The sequence below is a fragment of the Benincasa hispida genome, chromosome 5, assembly GCF_027475165.1.
Source record: "Benincasa hispida cultivar pf3 chromosome 5, pf3_genome.v1.1, whole genome shotgun sequence".
NCBI classification, from domain to species: domain Eukaryota; kingdom Viridiplantae; phylum Streptophyta; class Magnoliopsida; order Cucurbitales; family Cucurbitaceae; genus Benincasa; species Benincasa hispida.
Genome location: NC_143482.1, coordinates 12,032,666 through 12,054,602, shown reverse-complemented (window position 1 = coordinate 12,054,602; position 21,937 = coordinate 12,032,666). Strand labels below are relative to the sequence as shown.

At 30.6% G+C, this 21,937-nt stretch overlaps 1 protein-coding gene across 1 annotated transcript; it reads right to left on the bottom strand.

The window, feature by feature from the left end:
- Positions 1-519: 519 nt before the first annotated feature.
- LOC120078557 (uncharacterized) lies at positions 520-1,491 on the bottom strand. The gene has a single exon (XM_039032834.2). It carries the CDS (start codon positions 1,477-1,479, stop codon positions 700-702), a length of 780 nt encoding a protein of 259 aa, XP_038888762.1. The 5' UTR covers positions 1,480-1,491; the 3' UTR covers positions 520-699.
- Between the last annotated feature and the right edge of the window lie 20,446 nt (positions 1,492-21,937).

Below are 21,937 nucleotides of genomic sequence, written 5' to 3'. Positions count from 1 at the left end.
ACACATTTTTCAAGTTTAAAGACTAAATAGACACAAACTCGAACTTTTAAGCTTATATTTTAACATTTTCTTTCTTTTTAGGGGTAATTTTGCAACCAATCACAGAAAAATTTCCAGACCAATCACTAAAAACCCAGTTGATCTAACTATTCATCCTGATGCAGAAGTTAGCAAACAGACATTATATATACTTAATGTTTAAAATGTTGATTTTGTAGTTATTCAAAAAAGCACTTTCAGACTGTGATCTTAAATATACACCATTTATATGCTTCATATGAGCATTTTAATTGGTTCATTTCAGCTTGTTTTAATCATTTTCTTTCAATTATTATTATTATTTTTTTAAAAAAAGAGTATGATTAATGATGAAAGTAATAATCCCCACGGAAATGTAGGCTCAGATACTTACTTTTACCTTGAAAAATGTAACCTAGAAAAAGACATTCCACTGCACACTTTCTTGTTCAGTCCCTTAGCTCAAAACCCTAATTTTATTTTTTCTTCCCAATAAGATTCTTCCAGAATAAAAATCTCCTCTTTTTATTCATAGTTCTTATTTATTTATTTTCAATCTCACAGATGAAAAACCAGCTATGAATTAATTAGACAATTAATCCCCCCAAAAAAAGAAGAAAAAAATGAAATTGAAAAAAAAATAAAAAGAGCTTGATGAAATGTATATATCTTACAAATTGATCAGTCTGATGATCTCTTCCTCAAACATGCAGCTTCTAAATTAGAGATCTTCTGTCCCTTTTCCATTAGAGTTTGAGTTGAAGAAGGTGGACCATGTCCAAGTCTAAGCTCGAGATCAAGTTCTTGGCTACCATTATTTTCCATGGTCGATGTTGATGAGAAGTGTTGTTGATCAGATTGAGAGAAAGTACTCGTTTCGAGACGGTGGTCGTCGTTCACTGGAAAAGCCGGGGACAACGAGGTCGAGGATGGCGAGAAGGTGTTGAAGGAATGATGGGACATGGAGAAAAGAGAAGAGGGTGAGTGAATGTAAGCATTTAATGTGGAAGGAGTATTGATTCCACCATTAATACTATTAGGGTTTGGGAATTGGTAGAGAAGGCACAAGCTACCACCACCATTAAAATCAGGAGTTGGGATGATGAAAGAATTGGAATTAGAGGAAGAGGGTTTCATAGGGTTTGACGACGATGGAGGAGCTTGGTGGAGGCGAGCACGGTCACGACGGTGAACATTCATATGACCGCCTAGGGCTTGAGCTGACCTAAACTCTCTTCTACAATAAGTGCAAGTGTAAGACCTAGGAGGCCAAGTAGTTCCCATAACATTAGCCGTGTCCTCGGCGAAAGCTCGGACTTCCCACGAGTCGTCATCATCAACAACAACGTCAGGCATTTGCATAGGGTTTAGACTGTTCGGATTCTGCCCGTCTCGAGTTATTTCGGCTAGATGAGGCAAAGAAGAAGGGTATTGGAATCCAAGCTCAAGCTCAGCAGCCATGGAATAAGAAAGGGAAATTATAGTGAAATGACATTTGAATGGATAAATAGGTATGATTGAGTTGAAATAAAAAGAGGAATGGGGCTTTCTCAAGTTGGAGGAAGGAGACAAAATGAAGCCCTCAAATTGGTAATATCACCAAATTTTTTCTTAAGCAAAACCATTTGGAGTTTAGCCTCAAATTTACATTATTCCTGATTAATAAAATTTTTAGGTTTAAACCTTAACTAAATCTCTTTCCTAATAAAAAGAAAAAATACAACTCAACTCACATAAGTTTGTACTATCAACTACGAGATTAGAAGTTCGATTTCTCTGCCTCAATATGTGATCAATTCGACATGCTTTTCAAAGGGACATTGTAAATTTCAATCTTGAAACGAAAAAACCAAGGAAAAACCAAACACCAATAACAATCTTATAATGTGTTGTCTTAACGACAACCATTGTTTGTTTGTGCCGTCTTATGTTGAATTAACACACAACAAAGACTAAGATCTTGTTAAACTAATTAATTTAGTTAGCTAGTTGGATTTTCAGTGAGGAGCTTTTAATTAATTTGTAATTCCATATCAAATAAGATTTAAGATTAATGAATCTTGTTCAAATCTATGTGTGTTGAACTTATCGATTTCATATCAATTAGATAAAAGATTAGTACGTACATTATAAACTGTTTATTAATATGTCGATCGAGGTTATCAAGTGTTTAAGTATAGACAAATACATGAGACATCAATAAAAGATCAAAAAGGAGTAAGATGACACCAAGTTAATTATTTGAAATTAATTAAACTTCCATTCAAGTTGAAATTTTAGCTTGTGTAAGGTTAAATGGAAGAAAAATTATGACCCATTCGATAACTATTTTGTTTTTAAATTTTTATTTTGAAAATTAAGCCTATTAACATTATTTCACGCTCTAAATTTCTTCATTTGTTATCTATTTTTTATCAATGATTTAAAAACAAGCAAAAATTGGAAACTAAAAAATAGTAGCATTTAAAATTTTATTTTCTTCATGTATCCATCTAGTGGAGATGTTTTGGGTACACCTACTGATCCAACTCGTATCTTATTCAGTTTTTTTTTATTATTATTATTTTACTAAGAATTCTACCATTGTACTTAAGAAAGATGCAAATCATTGTAAGAAATGTGGAGAAAATAGGCTTAATTTTCAAAAACAAAATAGTTACTAAACCGGGCCTATAGGTATTCAAATGTAGGGAAAAACAATTTTTCATCATTATGTTATGGGTCTCTAGTTTTTATTTGGTGCCTAGGTTTCTTTTTTCTTTTCTTTTCTTTTCTTTTTTTTTTTTTAACGATATACTTTAGGTCAAGGGATTAGAAGGCACACCTGGATATCTCAACTAGGTTAATACATCTATAGCGCCTTCATCACAATCTAGTTCCAAAAGCGATGCATAGATAATCATTGTGTGCAGGATATAACAAGTCAAGAGTTCAAAGTCGGTAATACAAAATGAAGAGAGAATAGAGGAAAGTCTTCCAAATGAGCAAATTACAAAAAGGATTAGATCGAGTAGACTATTGTACAACTAGATAAATAATATATTCCTCCCACAGATGTCCTCAAGATTTTTCCTTATTTCGAAATGTTCTGTTATTTCTTTCCAACCAAAGGCACTACGGAGTAGCACCAAGACGATTGCACCACAGTATTTTCTTCTTACTTTTGGCATAAAATACACCAGTTAAGATTAAGGATGGCGAAAAAGAAAACGAGATTGACATTTATCCACGATATTGAGCCCTTTATGAAGGAGTGTCCAAATTTAAAAATATTATACTTTTAATCTTTAAGTTTTGAGTTTGTATCCAATTGAGTCCCTAAGTTTCAAATGTTATAATTACACTTCTGAGATTCGAGTCTTGTTTTAGTTTTGTCCATATGTTTCAAGATTTATACTTTTAACATTGATTTTTCACTAAAATATTCACTTTCAGTTTTTAGTGTTAATGCCTATTAATCAATTTAATATAGTTATGAAACAAATTTTTAAACTTAATTTAATAGTAAAAATTAATTATAATTCTTTTAAATCAACTAAAATACATTAAGACTAGCGATGTAAAATAAATATTTGTGAAAATTTGAGGTTACAAGTGTAAATATAGAAATCAAGAGACCAAATTGAAACAAAATCAAAAACTCAAATTTTAAGGTAAAATTATAATATTTTAAAACTTAGCAGCTAAAGTGAAAACAAACTCAAAACATAAGATCCTAAATATGTAATATTTTGAAATATAAAAACCAAATAGAAACTAGACCCAACATCTCGAAACTAAAAAGGTTTTTTTTTTTTTTTTTTCTGAAATATAAGTTCTGGTCTCCACAGTTTGTTTGTTAGTTCTAATTTAGTATGTTAATCTTAAATAATATGCTTTATTATTATTATTATTATTATTATTATCATTTAGTTTAAAAAAGATTAAGTGATATATATTGTAGTAATAAAGAATTTGGATAGAAAGTGACAACATCTTGATACTTGATATCTGTGTAAAGATTAAGTTAATTTGAGTATAGACATTGGAGGGGACCAAACAAAAGAAAAGGAAAAAAGAATTAATGTGGTTGAAATTTAAAATAAGAAAGAGGTTAGAGGACATTGACAATGACGACTTAAAATGCATCTCACTCAAATGTTAGGTGAAAATATAATCCTTCATTTTCTTTATCATTTAATTTTTTTTGTTGTAAAAATCATTCGAAAAAATGACAAAAAAATGTCGTAATTTTTTTACCAAAGATTCTAATTATAATCCTCATCAAATAGACGAAGTTGCTTTGATACGATGCTCCCATCAAATTTTCGTCAAGACGTAAAACAATAACCCATACTCGACTATACGAGAAAATCCATTGATAATATACAAAAACTCACGAAATGATATGAATATAATTTTTTTTAGTAAATTGTGTAATATTGTTGAAATTAGAGGGACTCTTTGAAACCTAATGAAATACTAAATTTGATCAGCGCTAACCTAAACTTATCATGAAATATTTGAGTGAATTGAGTCGAAAGTAATTTGAGTTAATTTGTTGAAAATTATATTGAAATGGTGAAAAATTTAGTCCTCTACAATAACATCCATACTTATATAGTTCATTAATATAAATCAAAAGTACAAGATAATTAAATATGTATAAGTTAATAAATAATATATTTTAATAAAGTAAGATCAAAAGTCACTTTAAGTCCCTAAACTTTCATACAAGTAACAATTTAGTCATTAAAATTTGATTTATAACGATTTAAATTCTGTACTTTCAATTTTGTAACAATTTAGCCCTTAAATTTTTCTATATAATAATTTAGTTTTTATACTTTAGTCTCTATCGTAAAAAGTAGTGTTAAGATTTTATGAGGTTTCTTGCATAAATAAACCAATAAATTAATTAGATACTCAAGATTTTTACAAAACACAATGCCTACTCATAAAATAATAAAAATTGATATCTAATTTTGATAAAAAATTTTATGCTAGAGACTAAATTGTTATAAATTTGAAAGTACAGAGACTAAATTGTTTCATACTAAAACTCAAGTACTAAATTATTACAAAATTGAAAGTACAAATACTAAATTGTTACTAATCAAAGTTCTAGAATTAAATTGTTACTTTCATGAAAGTTCAGGGATAAAAATATTTTATATAATTAATTTATTTTTGAGTGATGCAGTTCTCAATATGCTTTATCCGCAAATATTTTAAATACGATATTACAGACTGCACAATTTGTTTCTTAATTACATTACAATCGGAAATGGCTTCAGAATGGGTTCCGGCCCAATTTGTGGCCCAAATACAATGGCTTGTAGTTTACGGGCCGAATTAGAGCCGAATGACTGGCCCAATCAAAACACGTGTAAACCCAGCTATTGTCGAACTCCACCTGCAAATTGCCCATTATTTGCTTGATTTAAAAAAAAAAAAAAAAAAGAAGAAGACGGAGATTCTTACACCATATATTTCATAAATATCCTAGATTTTGAGTTACTTTTTCAGGAACTTTTAATTTTAGTTTTGGGCTAATTTAATCATTTCACAATTTTTTCAAAAATTTTTAAATGTTTAATTCTTTCCTTATTAACATTATTTTCGAAATTTCAAATTTGTTTTTGTTATTTATTAATTTTAGTTGATATTCATTTAATACAAAATATCTTCATTTTAGAAGACTTCATTTATTTTCTTCTATACTTCTATTTAAAAATTGACAATTTCTCTATTGAAATCTAAAGTATATATCGAATATATTGGTAATATGTTGAAATATGTAAATATATATTGCACATATCATAGTTTATTTTTTGGTGTGTTTACAAATATATTGAAAAATGTAAATATATATATCGCATATATTGTTCAGTATATAAGAGATGATATATTGTAAAATTGTTTTCTTCACGCACTTATCAAATAATATATTTTGGTTTATTTGTAGAAATTAAAAATCGAATATTTATAGAATATATTGTCTTATATACATAAAATATATTTTGTTTTCTCTTTCGAAATTTCTAGTCATTCTTGCCTTCATTTGTAATGGGAATCGTTTTCGTAATTTTGAAGAAACTTTTCTTATATTTGTAGGTTTTTGACAAAAACCGTTTTGAGAAATTCATAAATGCGATAGACTCCCTTTACATGGGTCTTTTGTATCAATATTATTATATATAATTTAAAGAAAAATACTGAATGGTATAGGGGCAGAAAAAGTAAATTGAGCCAAATTCTTATGTAAAGTCATAGTCCATTAGTTTATTAAAGTAAAAAATAGGAAAATTTATGTAATTGTATAAAATGGTTCTATTTATTTAGGTATTATGTGTATAAAGCCAATAAAAACCATACCAATAACCTCCTTAACCACACAAAACTTAAAAGGTTGGTCTCAACGAAAATCTCAATCTCTCAATTTTATAGAAACGTCAATGAAGATATCGAAAAAAATGTTGATATCAATTAATAGTTTTGAAAAATGTGTAAAAACAAAATTTTAATTTATATATTAATATTTTTACATTTGGTAAGCTCATTTAAATATTTGTTATTTATATTATATTCACATCAATAACATTTTGTTACTTACTCTTATGATTTTTTTTTTTTTTTTTATAAATTAAGAAACATTCATTCACTTCTCAAATTGATATCGAATCCATAAAAATCTGAAAGTAGTGATGAAAGTGTGATACGTCAACAAAAATTTTATATCATGCTTAATCGTAAAAAATATTGGTATAACAGTATAAAATAAAGTTAATTTTATTAAATCAAGATCACTATCTGGCATAGAGATAGATGCTCAAGAATCCTCAATTGACAAGGTTTGAATCCTTCATGAATCATGCAATTCTTTTCAAATTCTCTTTTTTTTTTCCCTACTATTATATTGACCATTACAACACATTTAAATGTGCAGTCAATTAAAAATAATAATTATATGAAATACTATTTAATTAGTAAATTAAAATACATTTGAAAAAAAAAAACATTTTTTAGATTAAATTACAAACTTAGTATTTAAATTTTAAAACTTTATTTGGTCTCAACTTTAAAAAGGTCAAACTTAAACAAGTCTTAAATTTTTAATTTTGTGTTCAATAAATTTTTTTAATTTTCAATTATGTTTAATAGAGAAATTGGTCGTTAGCTATTTAATATTTTTAAAAATCATGGATCTACTAACACACAAAACTAAAGTTTTAAATTTTATTAGAACATAAATTTACATTTATGTCTAATAGATCAATTAAATTTTTTTAAAAAAATTAATATCAATTAATTTTTTAAAAAATTTATTAGATATGAAATTAAAAATTTAGAGACATATTGAGAATTTTTAAAATACAACGATCTTGAAGATACAAAATTTAAAGTTCATGATCTAAATTTATAATTATTTAAATTTTTTTGGACTCTGTTGAATGAGAAATTTTGGACCAATCACAAGTCACCACTACGTTTGCTAAATTAACGACGAATTTCTAAATCATTGACTTTGGGTCCAATTAGAAGTTGACACATGTCTCGAATTGAATTGAAGACAAGTTTCAATGACGTCACGCGGATGAATCAGATGAGATTAAATTGATCCAATTTGATATTACTATTTGGGCTTAAAGTCTAAACTACAAAAAAAAAAAAAAAAAAAAAGTTGAATTGGACCCAAATTCCAGATCAGGCCCAAAATCAACTAATTGGGCCCAAGGGTCAGGCCTATGGACCAACCAAGCCCACGAAGCCCACCTAAGAACTTTATAAATAGAGAAGTTCTCTTCATTTGTAAAGGCAGCATTTTCTACACTCAGAAGACCCAGAGAGAATTCACTAACAAGTAGAGGACAAGCTTCCAAGATTCCTGAAGCTGCACTCCTATAAGGCAGAAGACCTTTGAAGATATAAATACTCTTCCAAGATTTCTACTTCAAGCTTCTGCTTCCAAGACTCCTGAAGCTGCACTCCTATAAGGCAGAAAACCCTTGAAGACACAAATACTCTTCCAAGACTTCTACTTCAAGCTTCCAAGACTCCTGAAGCTACACTTCTATAAGGCAGAAGACCTTTGAAGATACAAATACTCTTCCAAGACTTTTACTTCAAGAACGTTCGGTGCTTTCCTTCTCCAAGTCAAGCATATTCGCCTAACTGAGAGTGAATAAGAGGATCAAGTATTAGAGATCGAACCACATTGCATCAAATCAACTCCAACATCAACACCAACTCAAGTTCAACTCTACGAAACACGTTTCTCCGGAAACCTTGTGTGAACAAACTCATTTTAATATTTTTGCAATGTTTTAAGCTATGTCCTTGAACAAAAATTATGGATCTACCAATGGATACAACTCAATTAATATAAAGTTTATATGATCAATTTTTAGATCAGATGCTTGATTCCTCCACCCACAAATTGACAAAAAAAAAAAAATCTCATTTTTAATATTTAGAAAGAATTAAATATATTCAAAATTTCAATACTCCACACAATCAAATTTCAAACAAGAGTGTGTAGGATATTCTAATTGAAGTAAAGAAATTTGATATCCCGCCTAAGATTGTGTAAAATGTCGACGTGAGCACATTTTTAAATTCATAGACCAAAATTTAGTTTTACAAAAAATAAGAAAAGTAATTTTAGGACTGTTTTCAAATATAGAAAAATTGATCAAAATATTTATAAAATATAGCAAAATTTCAAAATCTATCACTGATAGACTTCTATTAGTGTCTATCAATGACATTGATAGACACGGATAGAAGTCTATAAGTGTCTATCAGTATCTATCATTGATAGATTTTGAAATTTTTCTATATTTTGTAAATATTTTCAGCAATTTTGCCATTTGATGTAATTTCTTTTTTGAATATTTAATTATAACTTAAGTACTTTATATATCCCTAGATCATAGACCTTAATCTAAAATTATAAATTATGAGCAATGACACGACTATACTAGGTCGTTACTACATGTAAGCATAAATCTCAAAACGACTCTCTTATAAATTTTAAGTAAAATCAAAAGATATTTTATTTTTATTTTATTTTTATTTTTTGTAAAATCTAAATAACTGAAAATCTTTTATTGGTATCCCCCTAAAATATAAGTTCAAAATAAATCTCATGAAGTTTTATAAATAAAAATTTCAAATGATGGAACTCTATGTTCAAACATGAAGTCTGGAATTTAAAACATGAGCGGAAGTATCTCTCTAGTCCCAATGGTACGGTCATGGATTCCTTCTATCATTTGCTGGTATGTCCTTGCTCTTACCTGAAAATATAACATAAGAAATGATGAGTATAAAATACTCAGTAAGTAATCCCACTATTGAGGTCAAACTAAGCATTTATGTCCAATAAATGCAACATTCTAGTGGGACATACAAAAGACCTCTACTTATCATGGATTATCTAGTGAACAATTTAATTCGGCCCACCGTTGGTGAGATGTACCCACAAACCTCTGGTGAAATCCTAAAGGAGAGCACTAACCTCTAGTGAAGTCCTGAAAGAGATCACTAAACTTTAGTGAATCTCAAAGGAGACTCTAACCTCTGGTGAATCGCGTATGAACCACAAATCTTTGGTGAAATCCCGAAGGAGATCACTAACTTCTGGTGAAAACTCGAAGGAGATCACTAACCTTTAGTGAATCCTAAACGAAACATAAACCTCTGGTGAAATCCTGAAGGAGATCACTAACCTTTAGTGAATCCTGAAGCAAATCACTAACCTCTGGTGAAAGCTCAAAGGAGATCACAAATCTCTAGTGGGTACATGACTACGGATAAAGGCAAGGTACATTACTACGAATAGGGGCAACTATCACTAACATAAATGTCATGCATCATAAAGCAGAGTCCCACACATGAATCATAACATAAAGCTCATACATACATGTCAAATAAGATCTAGTTCATGCTCATACATTCTTGTAAAATATCTTATAAAATAAGATCATGCTCATACTTATCACATACTTCAAACAGGATAGTCATATGTTCATATTGTTGGGGTTGATGCCCTAAATCTTGTGGGTCATGCAATTTGTAATTGTAATGTATAAATAATTTATTTATTTAATAAAATCTGAGGTATCATATTCGAAATTTAGTAGCACTAACCCACAAAACAAATAAACTAACATCCAAGGTTATCTTCTGTAGCTTAAACATGTATGTAGAGACATATATGTGGATCGGGTTTAAGTGATAACCTACATGGTCTGTAATAGATGTAAAAGACTGGGTACCTTATCCTTGTGACACTACAAATACGACCCGATTTGGGTACCTTATCCTGGTAACTCTTTATTGATGACAGTCAATTAATAACATTTACTATTTACGAGTTTTAGGGCATAAAATTCAACAGTCCTTAGACAATAAACCCTTCTTAGAATATGATGCTTGAGACAAGGCTAGTGATTTGTTCTTTCGATCTCTTATAATTTAGATGTCTAGAACAAATTTTACTTCACCCAAATCTTTCTTTGAAATTGAGCAACTAGCTATTCTTTAATGGTAGTAAGATAACCTACATAATTCCTAATGAGTAGGATATTATCCACATACACCACAAGAAAAGCTATTAAATTACTGATGATCTTCTTTTAAACACAAGGCTCGTCAATATTTTGATCAAATCGATAAGATTTGACTGTAGCATCAAACCTTATATTCAAAGATCAAAATGTTTGTTTCAATTCATAAATGGACCGATTAAGCTTGCAAACATTTTGCTCTTCACCTTATTCAATGAATCCCTTTGGTTAGGTCATGTAGATGTTCTCGACAAGATTTTATAAAAGGCAGTTTTGGCATCTCTTTGTCATATCTCCTAGTCATAATATGTGGCAATAGGTAAGAGAATCTGGATAGACTTAACCATAGTAATATGTGAGAGTTTGTTCATAGCTCACTCCCTCAATTTGGGTATAACTGTTTGCTACTAGTCTAGTCTTAAAGGTTTACACCTTTTCATCTACACCTACTTTCCTCTTGTAGATTCATTAGCCTTAAACTTTTTAGAGGGAAGTTAGAGAGTATCCTTAAACCCAAGAAGGCATGAAATTATCTTGTTTAAGGAATAGTGTCCTGAGACACCACAAGAGGTTGATGAGATGAGACGGATTCCCTATGCATCTGTAGTGGGTAGCTTTATATATGCCATATTGTGTACTAGACCCGACTTCTATCATGTAGTGGGAGTAGTCAAATAGATATCAATCCAATCCAGGATTTTATCACTAGAAGGCAGTTAAAACTATTCTCAAGTATCTTAAGAGAACGAAAAACTATATGCTTTTGTATGGTGCAAAGAATTTGATCCTCACGAGATACACGGACTCTGAGTTTTAGACTGATAAGGATTCAAGTATCTACATCAGGATCAGTGTTCACTCTTAATGGAGGAGCTATAGTATGATGCAACATTAAGTAAGGTTGTATTGTGGATTCTACCATGGAGAATGAGTATGTAGCTGCCTGTGAAGCTGTTAAAGAAGCCGTTTGGCTCAGAAAATTTCTCACAGATTTGGAAATTGTTCCAAATATGTCCTTGCCCATCACAGTTTATTGTGATAATAGTGGTGGTGGGGCAAACTTCAAGGAGTCTCGTAGCCACAAACTTGGAAAATATGTAGAATGCAAGATCACCTTATTAGAGAGATTGTGCAATGGGGAGATGTGATCATCACAAAGATTACCTCGGAGGACATTATTGCCAATCCATTTACAAAGACTCTCACGACTAAAGTTTTTTAGAGTTACCTAGAGGGTTTGGGTATATGAGATATGAGTCATCTAAACTAGGACAAGTGGGAGATTTTATTGGGTATATCGTATGTCCTAGTTTATTGTATTGTATATTGATACTTTACTTTACATTGTATATTGATACTTTACTTTCCCACTCGTCTTTAATTATATTTTGATACATTCACTAGCTTTGGACAACTGGGAGATATTTGGAATTGATGTCCTAAATCTAGTGTATCTTGTGATTTGTAGTTTTGTTAACACAAATTATTTATCTGATAAAATCAAATATATTTTATTTGACATTCAGACATCATTAATTCAATCCAATAAACTAAGATCCAAGGTTATATGATGTCATTTGAACAGTATATGGTTGACATACAAGTGGTTCAAGTTCAAGTAATAACCTAAAAGGTCTACAGTAAAGGGATGAAGATTGGGCGCCTTATCCTAGTAACACCGCGTATACGACTCACTTTATAATTGTTACATGAGATGTAAGTATTATAAACAATATGAACCATATTGTTCACGTAAAGACATGTGAGTTGGGGTATTCTTTATAAAGGAGTATATACATAGACTAAACCACAAAATAATTAATTTCACTTTATAACACCATTACTTGAAGAAACTAATATTTCACTAGGATGACCATAGAACACTTGACCTTAATCTTGAATGAGTTGTGAACTCCTATTTATGACGGTAGTCTTTGGTTTGTATGGGTGAGAGTGGCCATGATAGTCGATTCAATAAGCCTACAATTTTGGGGATTTGTCTGATTTGGGAGCTGGGAACATAGCTACAAGATGGAATTCACTAATTCTCATTCCTTGGGAAAGTAGATAAATTGCTCCCTTATAGCTGGTTCTGGGTCTTGAACAATGATGTCTTAACCTCTCATTGACTCGAGAGGTATTAGTTTATATTGGACTATAAACTGTTTGTTCATTAGAGGAATCAGTGGAACTTAAGAAGTTAGATGTAACAGCAGGGGTAAAACGGTATTATGATCCAACTGTAGTTATGAACATTTATGAAGGCTCACTGGTCTGTTGATTGACTATATTCATGGACACAAAAATATATCTACATTGCAAAGAGTGCAGTTATTAGTTTTTAGTAGAGTGATCGATAGTTAATGAATATTGATTAATTGGATTAAAGAAGATTATTCAATTAATCTTATATTATTGAAGCTTCCAATATGTAGGTCAATAAGGTCCCCTGTTATCTCACTAAAGGGTAGTAATGAGGAATGATTTAAATTGTTCAAATCAACTGAGGGAATTTTATAGTAATGAGATTAATGCATAACAATTAATTATAGATATGATCTATAATCCAAATTATGTAAGAGAGATATACTTGAATAAGATTCAAATATTAGATTTATATGAATTAGATTCATAAAGATATGTATATATATAAATATGTGATATTTATATGTTAATTAACTTCGTACTAAATATGATTTAATTGATTAATTAATGGTTAATTAATTGATTAAGAAATAATGGAGATTGGAGGTTAGTATAAATATATGATATTTATGATAATTAATTAAAAGTATATTAAATACCCTTTTAAACGTAATTTAATCAACATTCATTACCCACAGTTTAATATACATTAATTAAATGTATATTAAATAGGATTAACTTGTAGAGAGAAGAGTGCAACTGTGGGTCTTTAGTGAAGTGTACTCACAGTTAATGAATGTTGATTAACTTGGTTAATGAGTTTACCAATTAATTTCACATCATTGGAGCTTCTGATCTATAGGTTTGCCAGGTCCTCTTGTTAGCTCACTAGAGGATATTTAAAAGGGATGATTTAAATTGTTCAAATTAATTTGAGGAAACCATATATTAATGTGATTAATGCACAATTGATTATGGATATGATCTATAATTCAAATTAAATTGGAAAGTAATATTTGAATAAGATTCAATTAATTAATTCAAGTGAATTAGATTCACAAAGAATTAATCAATAGAGTGGTATTGCACGTGTTTATGATAATTAAATATATAAATTAAATTAGATTTAATTTATAAATAGTTTTTTAATTAATATGCAAGTTAAATTAAATAAGTGTTATTTAATTGTGCTAATTAATTAAAGTAAGTGTTATTTAATTAATTAATTGTAGAAAAGGAAAATGGTAAAAGGGTTAGGAAAATGGCTTGACCCTTCTCTATATAAAGATTTCCCTATGGCCCCTATGGGAGATATTGAAACAAACACTAACAACACATAACACAAAAGTGTTATTGTGCAAAATTTTTCCTAAGTCACAAAGAAAATCCTCTCTACTCTCCAAAAGCCTTTTCTTCTCTCTCTTTCTCAATAGTTGGATACCACCTATCCCTCTATTAGAATCCTAGAGAATAAAAAGGTTATTCTCGTGGTAATGTTCGAGATTGTTCAAGAAATCGTTCGTGATCAAGATCATTGGAGGAGCTGTTCGTTGGAACTTAAAGAGGATTTTTCGTAAAGTTTGGGAATCTACAAAGGTAAGAATGGTTCTAATTTTTTCCCCCTAAAGAATGCTATATTACATGTTTATATTCTATTTTAGTATATTGAATTTGTTAATATAAAAATCAAATTGTGGGATGCAAGGCGTTCTCATAAAATGCTTCCCCTGTGGGATTCGATCTCTTCATTATTTTTGTAGAAAGTCAAGAAAATCATACATTTCGAAGCTTTACAGGCCATTCAAGGTTATTTTGGAGCTATTGGGAGTTATATCAAGAACTTGAGGTTTCAAATGAGCGAAAAGGGGAAAAAATGCCCCAAGGAGTTTGGGTAGTGATGCCACGGTCGGAGTATTTTCCAATAGGTGATGAAGTACTATAGTTTCGCGACGCTTTGGATTCTAACGGAGAGAATGCACGCATGGCATTGCAGCACTGCACTGTAGGCCAGAGGCTATTGAGGCAGAACGCTGCAGTGCCATTGCAATTTTATATATTCTCTTCATTTTTTAGGGTTTTTCATATTAAGAATCCATGGAGGCCGAGGAGTTGTGTCAAAATTCTCCTTTCTCTTCATTTTTCTATGTGACGCCCTGAGTTTAGGAGGGGGACATAAATGAACTAATATCACATCTCAATGAGAGGGATCTCGAGGACATGAAAGTATGCTTAAGAAAGACTTAAAAGAATTGAAAGTCACTATGTATACCACAAGGTGCATCTTCCTTTTCGGTAGCTTAATCATAAGAACTTCATAGTTAAGCATGCTTAGCTTGGGGTAATCCTATGTTGGATGATCTCCTGGGAATTTTCCTATGATGCATGTGAGTGATGACAAAGCATATAAAAGGACCAGTGTTGGTTTGTAGGGACAATTTTCACTTCTAGAAGCATTCAAGACAAGTAAGAATGGCATAACCATGTTGTAGGGGATGCGAGAAAATGTTGGGGTCATAAGGTGCCAAATCCGAATTTCAAATCCTGGTCCAAATCTTGGGCTTGGAGTATTACAGAATGGGGACCAAATACACAGAGCTCCTACATGATTATAACTTTCGAGGACCAAAGTTCATAAAGGAGGGAAGAATATAACATCATGAGATTAGATAGACTAAGATTAATTATTTTGAAATTATTGGATTTTATTTCCTTAATTTTGAAATTTTTGGAATCAAATTTATGGATAATTGGAGAGTTAATTGATTTATTTGGATTGATTTATTAGAGTTAATTAATTTGAATTTATTTTAGGAAATATTTGAAGTTGTTTGGATAAATTTTGATGAGATAAGAAATTTTAGGTTTATTTGATAAAAGAGTTGAGGTAAAGATAAGAACCTACTAGGCGTTTGATAAGGAGGTCTGTTGAAGGTGTCATATTGGATAGATAGTCGCTTCCGCTCAGTTTTATGTTTCTAAGTAAATTTAGGTGCTATTTTGGGCCCAAGAGTGGAGTGGGGTGGAGTGGGTTATAATAGTCCACTCCATGTTTGGGGCTCCAAATATTTTTAGTTGAGGCTCCAAGATTATGTTGAAAATAAACCCTAGTGAACACTGTTCCCAACTGCACGAACTATACCTTCTTCACTATTTGAAACCTCTCCCTTTCTTCTCCCTCGTCTCTTCCGTATTCTTTCTTCTCTGATCAAAAGAAATGCTCTGCTCCAAGATGTTCTTCCTTCTCTCTTTACTTCTCCGTACATTCTACTCCTATTATAACTTTTTTGTTCTATCTTCTTTATCGATTCCACTCCTCATCTCTGTCAATTGGGGTTTCATCTGACTTCCTTCCTCTCGTTGCCGTTCTGAACGTGTCCATTCATTCTTCCCCTTGCCGCTTCAAAAAACACTACCCCTTGATTCCCTTGTTGCATCATTCGATTTTCTCACTCTGTCGTTTCAACCTAATTTGTTTGGTTGAAAGACGATTGTGCTTGGTAGGGATAGAGATTATCATTTAGAGAGTGCTAAGGGGTGAAGGACAAATTTTGGAGCTTGGTGGGGGGAAGGTCAAAGGTAATTTTCTTTTCCTTTTCCCAATCGATGATGAAGTTTTAATTATTTTTTTCAATTTTAGCTCAAAATTTTGTAAATTACGCTATCTGTTTATCCATTGTTGGTATCCGAATTTCATTTCATGTTCATCGTTTTTTCATTTTCATCTATGTTTGTCCATTATTTGTCTATTTTGTAAATTTTGACAAAATGAAGAAACATGTGTCTTGGGCTATTGCTGCTTGGGTTGATTCTAATGTTACTACTTATACTTATCATTATGGTGTTAGAATGAAGTTGAGTTTTGAAGATTCTTGTTGTTATAGATTTTCTTCTTTGTTTTTTGTACTATTTAGTTATTTGATGAATTTTCCACTTCAGGGTTTCTCCATTTTGATTATATTATTTTCATTCTATTGATGAAGAAGGATTTTTCCCGTGTAGTGTCCATTGTTTGTTCATTTTGGTCTCTATCTGTCTATTGTTTGTCACTTTTAGCCTTTATTTATCCATTGTCTGGCCATTTTTATAAATTTTGGTATTTGTTTGTCCATAGTTTATTCCTTTTAAGTTTCAATTAATGAATTTCATAACTCTAAGGTTGGACCCTATTCCATTTATTTTTTTTCACTTTATAATCATGGACTCACTTGCCTTCAACTACAAGGACAAACACATTCTATTTACTTCATAAATGCAATTGGTATATCTTTTCCCTCTTTCTCCAACATTTTGTTATCATGGGTGTTGACTAGTGCCTTCCTATTATAACTTATTTCATATAGTACTAATGTTGTTTATTGTAACTTGTTTTAGGGTTGGTCTTGTTACGAATCAACCACATCAAACACTATTTACCAACAATATCTTGCTAAGGTGATAACTATGTCATTATTATGGAATTTGAAATTATCATTATGCTTTATGTAATTCTTTTCGGGGTTTAGGTTACACACTTTTCTTTCTTACTTGTGTTTGTTGCTAAACATTACTTTTTGTGTGCTTTTGTCAGGGTGGATAATTAGCATACTCGATGGTTGCATGAGGTTTGTTAACATGAGTTTATAGCTATTTGGATGAATATTCATACTGATTATAGATGTTTGTATGATGAAAATATTCATATACGTTTGTTTCATATTTATAGTGTTGGAATACAGAAACAAGTAGCGTAAGAAAACAAATCATTAAGCATTCTAATTCCTTAATTTTGACATTAGAATGAGCATGTTCATAGGGTAAGATGGTTTCAACAAACACACACCTTTGAAGAATTCCTCTCCGGTCCAAGCTGCTCTTCACGAATTCTCAGCTCCAAATATTTTGTGAACCACCAAGAAATCTCCTTTACTATTCTCAGTCTTGAATTTGAGTGGTGGAACTCAATATTGAAGTGAATTTGTGAAGGGAATAGAATGAGTTTCAAGTGAAGGAGAAGAACTCAGCATAAACCTTTTTTAGTTATACTTCCATTCTGTGTAAATTGAAGAGTTTTATGTAACCATTACATGCATCTACTAAACTTTTCAGCAATATAATACTTCAAGAAGCACTCAGAAAGTGGGATTAGGTGTTTCATTGAGATCAATCTAACAAAAAGAAAAAATGTGGATCTTTCCACTATCTCAATTTAATTTCAAAATTAAATTGAATTAATTTTCAATCTTCATTTTAATTATTCAAAATTAATTAAACTAAAAAAAACAATATTCAATTTCTGAAATTGAATAAGAAATGAAAATTTATTTTGTTTTAATTAATTAAATAAATTTAATTAATTAGATAATAATTTTAAAATATTAAATTAATCAAATACCTAATTTTAAATCTGAATCATATTCGTGTAATTAATATTTAAATCAATATTCAAATATTATAAATATTATAAACTCTTTATTTCATTTAGTTTCAATAAATTAAACGTTAATTAATTATATCGAATATAATTATATAAACCCTAAATTCAATTTGAACATTTCATATTGAAATTCTATTTGAACACTTCAAATTGATATCATTCCAAATTCATTCAATTTATTAATTCAAGGTATTCATGTTTTACGAGCTAATAGAGGGACCTTATGGACCTACAGATCATGAGCTCCAACGATTTGAGATTAATTGGCTAAAACTCTTTAGACCGAATTAATCAATATTCGTTAACTATCGAGTCATACCATTATAGCTCGATAGTTGTACTCTCCTCACTGTAGATATATTTGTGTCCACTTGATTTAACAATTATTAGTAAGTCAACCCTTCACAGATTGTTCGTAATAACGACTGGGTCAAATGCTATTTTACCCCCAAAATTACGTATTGCTCTTTAAGTTCCATTGATCCACTAATGAACAATTGGTTTGTGATCCAATCACTAAACCGGTTCCCTCTCGGGCCAATGAGAGGGTGGGGCCCCTTGTTCAAGACCCAGGTTCAGCACTTAAGAGAACAACTCTCTCCTGTCTCTCAATCGGGTAGGCGTGAATTCCGTCTTGCACCCTATGTCCCTAGCTATCTACTCGGTCTTACCCCTGAAATGGGAGGCTTATTGAGCCGGTGTTATTGAGTCAACCCTCACCTATGAAAATCTAAGGATAATCCCGAATAAATAAGAGTTCATCGTTAGCTAAGGATTAAGATCGAGTTACCTAGGTCATCTAAGCAAAATAGTCCTTCTTAAACAGTAAACAACATTACAAAGTACGAGTGACTTATTTCTTGATCCGATCTTACGCCAACTCGTTACATAGTACGCCTCCACTCCTCATGTCAATATATGAACAAATCAGGATCACTTCGTTTGTAGCACCTTACAATAAATTGTAACAACTACAAAATGGGCCGCATCCGATAGTGTTATCAGAATAAGGTACCCAACCTTATTCATATCTATATATCATTTTGACTATTTACTCAAATCCGATCCACTCTTATGTCTCCACATAAAGTTCAAGTACTCATGTAATATTCATGGATCTTTAAGTTTATTGGATTTATTTCCAAAATGAAATAAGCAATTCATATATTCAATAACAACTTTATCGATTTACAAAATGAGTTTATTATTTACAAACTACAAGTTTTAAGACATAAAACCCAACATATAGTTATTTGGATGAATAACATGAATTTATAACTATTTGGAGCAATATTCATATATCCTTTGCCTTATAGGAAAAAGGTACTTTGAAGGGATGTTGACTTATATTTTCATTATAATACTGAAAGATGAATTTATAGTTGTTGCAAAATTTGTTATGTCTGGATGAATAACATGAAGTTATAGTTGGATGAATATTTGAAGGATTTTTTTTTTTTAATGTTTGGATGAATAACATGAGTTTATACTTGGTGCTATATTTGAAGGAATAACAATAAATTTTTTTAGGAGTACTGGTTCATATTTCTCATGTACTTTCCTTTAAAAGGACATAAAAAGAAAGAACATAAAAAATAAGTATTGTTTAATATGACATAAAAAGAACACAAAAAATCAGTTTGTTATATATGCTTTTTTTTTTTTTTAAGAAAAAAAGATTGCCTATATTCGTTTTTAGAAAACAGGAAAATTTTGTATAAATTGGTGAAACATATAGTTTTAATTCTATTTTCAAAATATGATATTTGATATGCATAATTATTTGTATTATAAAAAATAACAGTAGAAAAAAATACACACAGTCTAAAATAAACTATGTTCAAATTATAGACTGTTATAATTTAGACTATGATAACCTACACTCCAAACATAGACAATTATAACACAAGCTAAAATACTCTGCGTCCCAAACACAGACTATTATAAATCAGATTATAATAGTCTATACCTCAAACACGGACTATAATAACACACAATTTATTATAACCCATATACTATAATAACCTACTCTGCGCCCCAAACGCCCCTTTAATGTTTTGGTATAGGACTTGATGTTAAACAGAAAAAATTTATGTTTCAAAAATTATTTTTCGTAAATGTTTTTAAGGGATTCCAAGCAAAAGTTTTATTTGTTTGTTGTTCTATTCATTTTATAAATTGTTTTGAAAATCTTATTTTTGTTTTTTTTTAAAAAAAACTTTGGTTCCATGGTCAAAATGTTTTGGTTCTAAATTGGTATTTATGAAGTAATGACCCTAGTCAGAGACCTCAAAGATCGAGTTGTTGTAGTTGGTATCAGAGTGGAATCTCTCCCAGTATGATGTAGTTCGGGGATAAATCAAGCGGAAGCTGAACGCATATAATGCCTCATGTTTAGGAGAGGGACATGAATGAATTGATATCACATTCGAATAAGAGGGATCCTAAGGGCATGAAAGTATGGTTAAGTAAGGTTTAAAAGAATTAAAAGTCACTACCTATACCACAAGGTATACCTTCCTTTTTTTATAGCTTAATCATAAGAACTTTATAGTTAAGTGTGCTTAACTTAGAGCAATTCCATGGTGGGTGACCTCCTAGAAATTTTCCTAGGATGCATATTAATGAGGATAAAACATGCTAAAAGGTCCAGTGTTGGTTTGTAGCGACAACTTTTACTTCTGGAAACATTTAAGAAAAGTAAGGATGACGTAGCCAAGTCACAAGGGATGCAGGGAAATGTTGGAGCCATAAGGTGCCAAATTTGGATTCTAAATCCTGGACTTGGGGCATTACATTCTAGCTTCTTTAAGTTAGATTTCTCTTTCATTTTAGATTGTAATTTATGATTGGAGTTCCCCCACTACATCTTGTCCATGAAATATTCAGGTAAATAGTTTTCTCTAGTTTTGGTGGGAGCAAAGTTTATGTAATTTTTGTGAGACGTATCTTGAATAAACTATAAGTTGGAATGCCTTGAATTTATTGTCTAACGCTACGAACAACCAAGTACGAGGTCTCGCTGACTGGGACATAGCTAATAGTTAATGAACTATATAAACTCTTTAACCCTAGTGATGTTGTTTTTATAAAAAAATTATTCTCTCTAATAATATTGTTCTCACTCTGCCCCGTAGCTAACGGACTATTAGTTAACCATGTAAATTTGTGTATCAATTTTGTATTCTTTTACGTTCTTTTGTATTCTTTAATTGTTGATTTTGTAATACTATGTGTTTGATTTTATATTTCTTTGAATTATTGATTAATTTCTAGATGTATATTTATGTATGGATTGATTCTTCTACCCATTTCTTATGTCTTACCTATAGATTCTTAGCTTGCATGTTTTTTTAGTTGTTCGTCTAGCTAAAATCACAAGTAGCAAATGGTGGAATCATGTATGCTTAGGGATGTGGTCTAACTATAAACCTTGAATGCATGCCAAACTAATTTAAAAAATCCATTAATTAGTTAATTAGGCTACCTAATTGGTTAACCGCACAAGGGAACCCAAAAATGTAATGCAAATGGTTTAATTCTATATGGATGCTTTCGAACCCAATAGGACTAAAATCATTTAGTTTGATTAGAACCTTAGGCTTTTATTGATAGTTAGGGTACTTGCTTGGTTTAACCCGACAATTCGACTGTCTATAGCGTCGATGAGTTTGACTAGGTTGAGTAACTCGTTGTGCATACATAAATGAATTAATATTTAATCAAGAGAAGTCGAGGATTGAAAATTGCATAAAAATCCATTTGTTTCTAAACTGGAATTTCAAATTCTAAGTTACATTTTACCTGC